General features: G+C 40.6%; 1 protein-coding gene across 1 annotated transcript in view; it reads right to left on the bottom strand.

The window, feature by feature from the left end:
• Window positions 1-12,634, bottom strand: part of nphs1 (NPHS1 adhesion molecule, nephrin) — a 114,588-nt gene that overhangs the window by 74,244 nt on the left and 27,710 nt on the right. Inside the window, exon 4 of the mRNA XM_063016447.1 lies at window positions 9,395-9,517. Coding sequence (XP_062872517.1) covers window positions 9,395-9,517 — 123 coding nt within the window. The remainder of the gene's footprint in view (window positions 1-9,394; window positions 9,518-12,634) is intronic.

The following is a 12,634-nucleotide window of genomic DNA, read 5'->3' as shown; positions in this document are numbered from 1 at the left end:
GAAAATAATAATAATTCAATCATGATAAAAATCATTAAAAACATTTAATGAATGTAATTTTTTTTGCATTAAACGTTCACTGTTTGGCCAAAAGTATTTGGACACCTGACCATGAGCTTGGTGGACATCTGATTTAGAAAACAAATGCAGGTAAAATAGAGCGACCTCTATGTGATCTGTTCTGCTAGAACAACAGACACTCTTCTAAGAGTATGCCTGTAGGAATTTGTGCCTGTTCAGTTCAAAAAAATGACAGCGTTTGTATGGCTGGGCACTGATGTCGGTCAATAAAGTCTCAGTTGATGTTCCGGTTCAGAACCCTGTACAGTGAATAATGTATACAGCAACTTGCAACTAATAATCAACTCAGACTAGTAATCAGAAGCTTACTGGCTCAAACACCAGATCCACCAAGTTGCCAATGTTGGGCCCTTGAGCGAGGCTGTTGACCCTCAATTGCTGAAACTATATTAATCAGAATTGTAAGTCACATACTCACTCACTTTCTTAACCGCTTATTCAATCAGGTGTTTGTTGTTCTGAAAGGAAGTAGAATGTGTGAGTAGCTGGTGTTATTGTTGTTGGTGTGTGTGTGTGTGTGTGTGGAATAGATTCAATCATCCACAGATAGAATAAGGTTTGAGGTAGAGCTGCAAAATTTGAAAATAATTCAATTATAATAAATAAAAATCAACACTGTTTGGCCAAAAGTATTTGGACACCTGACTGTGAGCTTGGTGGACATCTGATTTAGAAAACAAATGCTGGTAAAATAGAGCGACCTCTGTGTGATCCTTTCAGCTAAAACAAGAGCTCTTCTAATAGGGCTCCTCACAAGACCTTGAAGTATGCCTGTAGGAATTTGTGCCCATTCAGTCAAAAGATGACATTTGTATGGCTGGGCACCGATGTCGGTCAATAAAGTCTTAGTTGATGTTCCGGTTCATTTACATTTACATTTTCATCATTTAGCGGACGATTTTATTCAAACCGACTTACAGTTGTGACAGTATACTGCCTAAGCAATTGAGGGTCAAGGGCCTCGCTCAAGGGCCCAACAGTGGCAACCTGGCAGTGGTGAGGCTTAAACCGGAAATCATCTGATTACTGGACCAGTACCTTAACCGCTAGGCTACAGCTGCCCAGTACAGCTGTTCAGAACCCAGTACAGTGAATAATGTATACATCCATACAGCAACTAATAATCAACTCGGACTAGTAATCAGAAGCTCACTGGTTTAAACTCCAAAATCCACCAAGTTGCCTATGTTGGGCCCTTGACGAGGCCCTTGACCCTCAATTGTGTAGAGTGTATTCATCAGAAATGTAGGTCACTCACTCACTCACTTTCTTAACTGCTTATCCAATTAGGGTCGCGTGGGGGTGCTGGAGCCTATCCCAGCTCTTCAATGGGCGCAAGGCACACAGTAACACCCTGGACGGGGTGCCAGTACATAAACACACACACACATTCATCTATAGGGCAATTCAGTGTCTCCTATTAACCTGACTGCATGTTTTTGGACTGTGGGAGGAAACCGGAGCTCCTGGAGGAAACCCACACAGACACGGCGAAAACATGTAAACTCCACACAGAAAGGACCCAGACCGCCCCGCCTGGGGATCGAACCCAGGACCTTCTTGCTGTGAGGCAACAGTGCTACCCACTTAACCACCATGAGTAAAACGCGCTGAAAATGTAAATGGATCCCCAACAAGCTGTTGGTGAGGTGTTCTCATGCATGTGAAGTTCATTTTTTAGTGCATTTTTGTATGTTTTTCTAGGACATTTGGTACCCACACACACACGAACAAGCCCGCACACCCAGACAGTCATCATGGGGGGCTCAGGTGCACGCTTTGAAGCTGAAAGCTATTGAAGCGGTCCCTTTCGTCCTCTGTCTTTGTCCCGTCCTTTCTCTCATTCTGCTTTTCTATCGTCCCCTTCTGTTTCATCTTATCTCCTCTTCTCTTTCTCTCCACTCATGTCCCTCTCCTCACCTTCCCTCTCATCTCTTTTCCCAGAACAAGAGAGGAGCAGGTGTGGTCCGGAGCCGGCGAGCGATAGTAATATTCTCCTTCCCCTCCATCCTCTCGTTCTCCGCTCGGTCTGAGAATCAACATTTTTATTCGGGAGAACAAGAGGCAGATTGAGTAAGTCCGTCTGACAAGCGATAAAAGATGCCGCGTCCCCGCCAGCTAATACGCAGATACAAATCTGCACTGAATTAAGTGTGTGAGTGGAGCAGCTGGGCGGCTGTAGTGCCCTTGTCACGTTCGGTCTCAGAGAACCAGCCAAACCGAGTAAAACTATTGAATCTAAAGACGAGACGCTGCAGAAGAAATCGAATAAATGACGCTGGCCTCGGAATAACGAGTCTGTTTGGTGACGGTGGTGAAAACAGGTCCATTTAAAGGATTAGTAATTAGTAACCGAGAAGAGAATGGGAATGCTGGGGCACATTCATAAAGCTCCTAATACTGGCGATACGGCACAGTGGCGGAGTGAGTAGCCCTGTCACAGCAAGAAGAACATGGGTTCGATTCCCAAGCCGGCCAGTTTATTTATTTATTAGGATTTTAACGTCATGTTTTACACTTTGGTTACATTCATGACAGGAACGGTAGTTACTCATTACACAAGATTCATCAGTTCACAAGTTTAAAATCAAACACAGTCATGGACAAATTTGTATCTCCAGTTCACCTCACTTGCACATCTTTGGGACTGTGGGGGGAAACCCACACAGACACAAGGAGAACATGCAAACTCCACACAGAAAGGCCGCTCAGGTGGCGCAGCGTTAAAAACACGCTGACACCAGAGCTGGGATCTCGAATACATCGTATCGAGTCTCAGCTCTGCCTGCCGGCTGGGCTGAGCGGCCACATGAACAACGATTGGCCTGTTGTTCATATAAGGGTGGGATATTAAAAAGCCGGATAGGGACTCTCTCATAACTGGTGCAAGTACGACCTCTGCTGGCTGATTGATGGCGCCTGCACAGACACGGGAAAATAGTGCTGTCAGGGTGTGTCTCTCCGCACACAGTGCTGATCCGCACTGCACTTGTCGAAGTGTAGGTGATAAGATGCATACGGCTGCTGCCCACGTGTCGGAGGGGGCGTGGGTTAGCTTCGTTCTCCTCAATCAGAGCGGGGATCGGCATTGGTGGAGAGGAAGCGTGACGCCATTGGGCAATTGGACGCGCTAAAAAAAGTGAGAAAATGCATAAACAAAACATATACTGTATAGATATACAGTATATATATATATATATATATATATAACTCCACACAGAAAGGACTTGGATCACTCCACCTGGGAAACAAACCCAGAACCTTCATACTGTTTGCATGTTCTCCCTGTTTCTCTGTGGGTTTCCTCCGGGAGCTCCGGTTTCCTCCCACAGTCCAAAGACATGCAGTCAGAGCTACTAACAGATTGGCAGATCATGTTCATGAGTCTGTCCTGATAGTCCTGATGGTGGCTCAGTGTTCTATGATGAATAACATAATATAGTGTTACTAATCTCTGTTTAGTTCTAGCCCTCACTACTGAGTCCCAAACTGCCTCTGGAAACAAGGTTTTCACGACCAAACCCTAGCTTAAGATCAGCGTATAGAATGCGAATCCTCAAATGAACTCTAAAGCAGATTCCTACATGAAGAAGCAGACAAAAGTATATGGACACCTGACGATCATCGTGTGATCTGTTCAGCTATAAGAACAGTCGCTCTTCTGAGAAGGCTTTTCACAAGACTGTATCAAAGTTTGTCTGTGGGAATTTGTGCCCATTTAGTCAAAAGATGACAGCATTTGTATGCCTGGGCACTGATGTTGGTCAGGAAGGCCTTAGTTGATGTTCCAGTTCAATTCCAAACTGAGCTTTTCTTTATGTCTTTATAGATCTTGCTTTGTGAACAGGGTCAGTCTTGCCGGAACAGGAAAATGGCCTTCCCTAAACTGTTGCTGCAAAGTAAAAACATATAATTTTCCTTATATAATTCATTGATTAGACCTGTTAGCAGTTGCTGTGGCTGAATCACATGGATTCAATAATTGGAAGAAGAATAGAAGAGTCTTCTGTCCATGTGCTGTAGTCTATAATAATCTATTTGGATTTTCTCCATTCACGCTGATTTCCCAGTTGATTTGCACCATAATTTCCCGCCCCCCGTCCTTTTCAGATTTGGGCACGGCCTGCGCCTGCTTTAAATCCACCTTCGCAAATCTAATCCAAACGGCATAATGTCTTTACCGAGTGGAGTGTGGAGGCAAGAAAAGGGAGAGAAACGCCGAGTAAAGGATGAGGCAGGACCTTAATTGGATTCTCTGTGTCCATGTGATATGTTTTATAATGGGCTAATTCGAGATGAATCACCCGGCGCGGGCTAGCGGCTAAGAGCAAGGCCACTGCATCAATAACTAGCTCCACAGGCGCTACGCTGAGACACGCTGAAGAGGAGTGTGTCTGGACGGAGCCATTTAACAAAGAGGGCTGGCTGTTTTTTACGATTTTATTTTTTTACTTCTCACTTTTGGATATTTACCGACTGCAGCCAGTAGATCAAGCGTGCTATATAATTGTCAACGATAGAGAAGTCACTTTACACTTCCTGTTGTGCCAACATTAGCCAATGTTAGCAAACAGCCAGGGCAAAGTGTGATTTTTTTTTACAGTGCTGGTGTGACCAGTTGTCCTTAATTTTTATCAGTTTATTAATTAATATTGAATAGAGTGACCATATTTTGGTTTTATTTTGTGTGTGTGTGTGTGTGGGGGGGGGGGGGGGGGGGTATTTGGATTGGCAAGGTAATTTCATGTACTTGGTGGCACCATGGCAAATGGTTTAAATATCTGACAAATGCATCAATAATGCAACTATATTATTGAACTTTAACCAGACAACTGACAAATAAAGTAGTTCATCAGTGGAACTATTTCACCGGAATGTGGCGCTATCACAGCGTTACAATAACCTTTATATTAGTACACACATTTGGAAATGTTTACGCTGTTTAAGAATCAGGGAACGACTTTGGTCCTCGTGCAGTCCACTGATCTGTAGCTTTTGTGATGCTTTGTGGTGTGAAAGGCAAAAACTTCCTCTGCAGCAGTAACGACATTTTTACCCGGTCTCACAAAATGGTTCATTTACTTGACGATCTCTCTCCTTTAGCTGCAGTTTTATGTTTTGTCAAAATTTGGCTATATATACAGCCAAAAGTATTTGGACACCAGACCATGAGCTTGTTGGATGTCCCATTTCTAAAACTAATGGTAATATGAGATCATTTCAGCTATTTGGGAATTTGTGCTCATTGAGTCAAGAGAGCGTTTGTATGGCTGGGCACCGATATGACCAATATGGTCAATAAAGTTTTAGTTGATGTTCCAGTTCCTTCCAGAGCTGTTCAGTGGGGCTGAGATCATGGCTCTGTGAAGTTTCTTTAAATCGAGCTTTCCTTCATGCATGAGGGAACTGCAAAGGGCCTTCCCTAAACTGTTGCATATAATTTACTTTATATAATTGATTTATTACACCTGTTAGCAACTGTTCTGGTTAACACACATGAATTCAATAATTAGACGGGGTGTACCAATACTTTTGTCCATTCAGCGTGTGTATATACTGTATATATATATATGTATACAGTATGTATGTGTGCATTTGTCACTTTTATCTATATTTAGAGTTAAGGGCCATGCTCAAGGGCCCAACAGTGGCAACCTGGCATTGCACAGTACAGTAGCAATCCTTTACCCGCTCACTCCCCATCCCCCAGGCATAGCCAGTCACGTCTGTGTAGACGCCTGGTTGTCCAAAAGTGGGCTAGCAATATAGACAGCTGTGAAATGGGCTATATGGCATAACAAGATCAGCAAGAGAAGCAGAAGCCAAACGATTTTGCGGACGTTTATAGGTCTTTGTGATATTTTTGAACAGATCATGTGTCACAACTACTGGAACACCACCAAAAATTAATAAATAAATAATTAATAATAATAAAATAACTGAAGCTTGTTGGTTTTATTGATGTGTTTTTTATTAAGGCTACATAAGAGAACCATCGAGGATCCCATCCCTGCACTAAAAAAGTCATTTTTAGTTTTTCTGTTTCCTGTGCAAGACAGAAAACCCTAGAAAGCGCCTGTGTGGATGTCTGGTTGGCCGATAGCGGGCTAGCAATATAGACAGCTGTGAAATGGGCTATATAGCATAAGAAGATCAGCAAGAAAAGCAGAATGCAAACCATTTTGGGGATGTTTATAGGTCTTCAGATCATGTGTCATAATTATCCGCACACCAATAATTAATAAATTCATATTAATTAATAATAAACAATAACTGGTGCTAGTTCCTATTGATATTTAACATATTTTATTTGTGTTTTTTAGTAAGACTATGTAAGAGAACCATCGAGGATCCCATCCCTGTACTAAAAAGGTCATTTTTATCACTTCTGTTACTGAGAGTGTGGGGAAGGTAAGAGAACTCGCGACATTTTCTAGTTAATTAACTCTAAGAGTGTGAAAATGTTAAAACTGATATAAAAATATATACATTTCTCCCGCTAGCTGCTCCTGTGGAGTATAAGGAACTATTCTGAGAACCATGCTGTGAAAATCAGCTGTGGAAAAAGTTTGGTATGTATTTAGACACACTTAGACATGCTGGTAATCCAGTTAGTGAAGGACGATGGATGTGCGAGCGGTGGTGCTGAAGTGGATGAATGGACGAGCGAGGTTCGGTTCAGCTCTCTCTCTCTCTCTCTCTCTCTCTCTCTGTTACTGATGTCAGTAAAACCTGCACCATTCCCAGCCCAGAGAAAAAACAGCCGATTCGTCACAGCGACTCCTCACCCAGCACCCCGCTAAATCCCCCCGCCCCGATACATCCCTCTATCAAACACACACACACACACACACACACACACAAATGGTAAATGGTGGATCACAGAAAAGGAAATAAGCTTTTTAACGCTGCTGCCTGAACCACATGGGTTCATTCCCACCATGACGAGGAGAGGAAGGGGAAAAGGGCGAGAGACATTGGAAAAATACATGAGGGAGATGTTTACTTCCGTTTACATGCAAATACTGGGATATAAATGACCAAAAGTGTGTAGACTAGTGGACTCAGCTGATTTAGTCATGCTCACTGCCGTATTCAGGAACAAACAGCGTGACCCAGAACCCCTCTATTCCTACAAGTTAAATTTATGTTCTGTTAAAGATGCCCTGCTCTACTATAAGTGCTGTTATGGTGGAAAAAAAGTCTAGAAGCAACAACAGCTCACTTGTGAAGCAGCAGGACAAAAATAGGATGTTTTGGATAATAGCTACTAATATTGTACCAAAATTGGTAGTCGCAATTTTGTCCCCGATTTTAGGTGCCACCATAGCGGATCTGGTCTGCATACCAGACCTGGATTTTTTTTTACACAAGATGCCCTTCCTGACGTAACCCTCCTTATTTTTGTCCGGGCGTGGGACCAGCACTTTGAGCGCACTGACCTACCCACTGGGACTTGAAAATCATACAGTATATGTGTAGATGGCATAAGATTTGAACCCTGGATCCCCAGATCTCAGTAGTGGACTAGTGGACTTTACTGCTGCACCAGTAATAATAATAATACTTTTTGTTTCAGCAATTGCTTTATCATGGTCAGGGTTGCAGCGAGCCCGGTTCTACCGGAAACACTGAGTGCAAGACCCCCTCCCCAAGCGTAGCCAATCATGTCTGTATAGACGGCTGGCTGACTGATAGCAGGCTAGCCATATAAACGACTGTGGAATGGGCTATACCCAGATCTCAGTAGTGGACTTTACTGCTGCGCCAATAATAATAATCATTATTATTGCTTTATCCCTGTCAGGGTTTCAGAGAGCCTGGTTCCACCAGAAACCAGTCATGTCTGTATAGACGGCTGGTTGGCCAATAGTGCGCTAGCATCATAAACCACTGTGGAATGGGCTATATGGCATAATGAATGCATGCCAGACCTGGCAAAGTTTTTATACCAGATGCCCTTCCTGGTGTAACAATCCATATTTTTGTCCGGGCATGGGACCAGCACTTGGGTTCGGGCACATCAAATATGTGCAGATGGCACTGCTAAGATTTGAACCCTGAATCCCTGTAATAATAATAATAATAATAATAATAATAATAATAATAACAATAACAATAATAATAATAATAGTAAAACCCTAGAAAGGGTGGCCACCCCACTTCCCCCAGACATAGGCAGTCATGTCTGTGTAGGGCAGTTGTAACCTAGTGGTTAAGGTACTGGACTAGTAAGCAGAAGATCGCTGGTTCAAGCCCCACCACTACCAGGTTGTCACTGTTGGGCCTCAACTGCTTAGTCTGTATACTGTAAGTATACTGGCTGATAGCAGGCTAGCATTATAGAGAACTGTGGAATGGGCTATACAGCATAAGAAGATCAGCAGGAGAAGCAGGGGTTAAACCATTTTGGTTTTGTAGGTCTGCAAAGTCATGAATTTTAAAATCTGTCTAAATCAAACTTTTCTGCGAGTGAGCTCTGAACACACAATAATCCAGTCCAGATCCTGTTAAAGTATGTACCAGTTAGTAAATGTTTATCATATGTACCACTTAGCAATATGTGGCAATAACATGCTCCTTTTCAAAAATGCCAACAACTAGTTAGGTCTTGGTGCCTAAAATCCATTTCCAACCTCAGTAATACGGCTGGATGGTAGTTAATCTGAGCAGTTCTATTCCAAAATCTAATATAGCATCTTCCCAGCAGAACATAATTCAATGACTACAGCTGGAAGCAGATCCTGTTCTTCCATCTGAGTGTAAGAAAGGAAAATCGGGATTCAGGCGATGTGATGTGATGCCGGTGAGGATTCTGTACAGTTCATTGATTCTGGATGACCTACACTTTGTAAAAAGGGTTTACATGGATGGGAGGGTGTGTAGCCCATAAAGTTCCCTGCTGAAGACCTGAAATCAATCCCGGTCCCACTAAAAAAGGTCGTGATTAATGGTGAACTGTCCTGCTGTGTGTAAACAACATACAAATAAGTGTCGACCATTCAGTAAACAGTGAACAAATGCAAAACCTATTGTTTCCTAATCAGCTCTTCCTTCCTAACCCGCTCTCGAAATCCCATCGCTGAGATTCAACACTGCACAGACACTCCAGGCCTCATTAGGATCCCAACTGTAGCTGAGAAGAAAAAAAAAAGTGATAGGCTGGAGTCTGGCACTGTGTGTCACCTATTCGACATCTGCAGAGCCATTAGCGGTCCAGGCTGAGCTATCTGTCATTGCTAAGGATGACCGGTGCTTCTCCAGCGAACCCCCCTCCTCCTTCCCCGCTTCCCGTATAATCGCTTCTGCTTACTTTGCACGTTGAGCCACGCCGTGCGGGAGACGATGGGACGACTGGTTTTGGATCGGCCCACTTGACACTCGTAGGGGGAGTCGTCTTCCAGGCGGATGTCTTCGATCTGCAAGTGGTACTGGCCTGAGAGAGAGAGAGAGAGAGAGATGCACAGTGTTAGAGAGAAGCTATACGAAATTTAAAATTTACTTTTTTTATAATACTAAACTGAACAATGTAAAATATTTCATATAAAAAGTTCACTGTAGAAATGATTGAGTCTTTATTTATTTACAAGAGCAGCACATTACGTTTCTGTTTAAAAGAGCAGTTGAAATAAATCGTTAAAAATGTTGATTCATTTTCGTACTCTTGATTTTAGTAATTTTGCAGATAACCACAGGTTTTGGAGAACTACAGAGAATTGGGGTTCATAAAGAACCTCCTACAACTCACAAAGCTACAGAGTAATGCCAAAAATAATCATATTTTTTTATATATGAATTTATCTGTAGAATAGAAGCTTGAATGTCGACCAAAGTTTCTTAACAACAGAAATTGCTGTATTATTTATTTCTGAAACAAACAAATGCAGTATTAAAAATGCAGTCTGTGTTTACACATATGCAATATATCCACTTTGTCCCCTGAAAATTTAGGGAAGCTCGAGTGGCGCTGCAGTAAAACACACTAGTACACCAGAGCCGACATCTCGAACTCACGAGTTCTGGTAGGGCGCCTGTACGGACGATGATTGGCTCACAGAGGATGGGAATGCCGACGGTGTGTTCGTATAAATAATTCTGGTACAGCCTCTGCTGGTTGGACCATGAGGCCTCAGGGTTAGGATTAATGGAAAATTACGTGTGACTCTCCATGCGCGATACAGATCTCCAAATGAGCCCATCCAGTGAAGGTGAAAAAGAGGTGGGGGTATTTGACAAAATTAGGAGAAAAATGGGAAAAATGCAAACGTAATATACATCAAATATATATATAAAAAAAAAAAACACAAAAATCTAAAATGTCAAAAAAAATATATAGAAAATCAAATATTTAAATATAAAAAAGAAGGATAAACAATCAAATATAAAAAATATAAAATATATAGAAAATGCTAATATAAAATTATAATATATACAAAAATACAAATAAAAAAATATAAAAGACCAAATATAAAAAATATACAAAAACAAATACAAAAATGTAAAATGTATAAAAATATAAACAAATGAAATATTAAAATATAAAAAAGAAAGATAAAAAATCAAATATAAATATATAAAATATATAGAAAATGCTAATATAAAATTATAATATATATAAAAATACAAATATTTAAAATATAAAAGATCAAATATAAAATATATAAAAAAACTGATATAAAAATATAAATTGTATAAAAAAATTAAAAAATAAAATATTAAAATATAAAAAATACAAATAAAAAATCTAATATAAAAACAAAATCAAATATAAAATATACAGAAAATACTAATAATATAAAATTATAATATATACAAACATACAAATATAAAAATTTAAAGGTAAAATATAAAAAATATAAAAAACAAATACAAAAGTATAAAATATCTAAAAATAAAAATATAAAAAAATATATAGAAAATACTTAAAATATTAAAAATATACAAAAATGCAAATATAAAAATTTAAAATCAAATAAAATAAATGGGCAGTGGTAACTCAGTGTTTAAGGTACTGGACTGCTGACTGGACTGTTGATTAAAGAGTCACTGGTTTAAGACCCACCACATCCAAATTGCCCCTGTTGGGCCCCTGAGCAAGTCTCTGGACCCTCGGCTGCAAACACTGTAAGTCACTTTGTATGAGAGCATCTGCTAAATGCTGTAAATGTAAATGAGAGTAACAACACAATAGTGCTAAAAGCTGCTAATCTTGCTAATTTCCTCAATGATATTTACAATTATTTGTCTTTTAATGAACGAGGAGTGGAAATGAGACAGAATTATACTGAATAAATTGAATTAATTTGAAGCTGGGCCTTTTAAATTCTGCTAACAGTTCTAACACCCACCAGAGAGAGTTTGTTTTCTTAATAAATACCATCACTGTCATTAATTAAAGTTGAAGCACCGAGCTGAGAAACAGCATTTTTGAAGTCACATTCCTGACTGTACGGTCTAAATCGACCAGTTATTGTGGCTAAAAGTAAAGTCCTTTCCGTCTGTGGCTGGAGCATTTCTCTCCGTGCACGATCCATATATTATTTACAAGATGAATATTGTGCCACCGAGGGCTCCGTTCACCCGGCTACAATTAATGGCTGCGCTGTGAAGTCTGAGCGACCTGCTCTTTTATTTTTAATCCTCACGGTTCACTTTACAGCAAAACTAACATGCAGAAAATAGAATCTGAAAATGACAAGCGGAGCAGTTAAAATAAAAGAGGTATCAAGCAGGATGGCAGGATAATTAACACTGAGCGCCGGCAATTTTCAGATCTATGCTATCATAAATGGAGAAGGAGGCACTCTGGAATTATTCATTATTTTTCCGCTCTCGTGGAATTGCACTTAGTAAATGCTGAGATGATGTTTGAGTCCGGGATGACGGTGAACATGGGAGTGTGTTTGTGTGAGACCGGTAATTATGGCTCTGACAGGCAACATGCAAAGCTGACAAAAAGCATTTCACACGTTCATTCTGTGTGTGTGTGTGTGTGTGTGTGTGTGTGTGTGTGTGTGTGTGTGTGTGTGTTAGCCATGGCTGACATCTAAAACGGTTAGTATTTTTCAAGTATATTTATAATAGCTCATTATAATACCATTTGCCATGCAGCGGTAACAGAATGACATTTCTGCAGTTCTCTCAGTAATATTGTATAATCAGGGTTATATTAACATCTCCCTGGTTTTACACTCCTGAGAGTACCTTGGTTAATTTTTGGGGGTTCTGCTTGGGAGCTCATCATTTAAACCTTGTTCTGGAATGTGTTAGTTTAGTCCTAGATCTGCACCATGTAAGAGCAAGCCCGAGTCCGAGTATATATACACCGATCAACCATTACATTGAAACCCCCTCCTAGTTTCTACACTCACTGTTCATTTTATCAGCTCCACTTACCATATAGAAGCACTTTGAAGTTCTACAATTACTGACTGTAGTCCATCTGTTTCTTTACATACTTTTTAACCTGCTTTCACCCTGTTCTTCAATGGTCAGGACCACCACAGAGCAGGTATTATTTAGGTGGTGGATCATTCTCAGCACTGCAGTGACA

Source organism: Trichomycterus rosablanca, chromosome 20, assembly GCF_030014385.1.
Source record: "Trichomycterus rosablanca isolate fTriRos1 chromosome 20, fTriRos1.hap1, whole genome shotgun sequence".
Classification (NCBI taxonomy): domain Eukaryota; kingdom Metazoa; phylum Chordata; class Actinopteri; order Siluriformes; family Trichomycteridae; genus Trichomycterus; species Trichomycterus rosablanca.
This window is presented reverse-complemented; position numbering and strand designations above follow the sequence as displayed.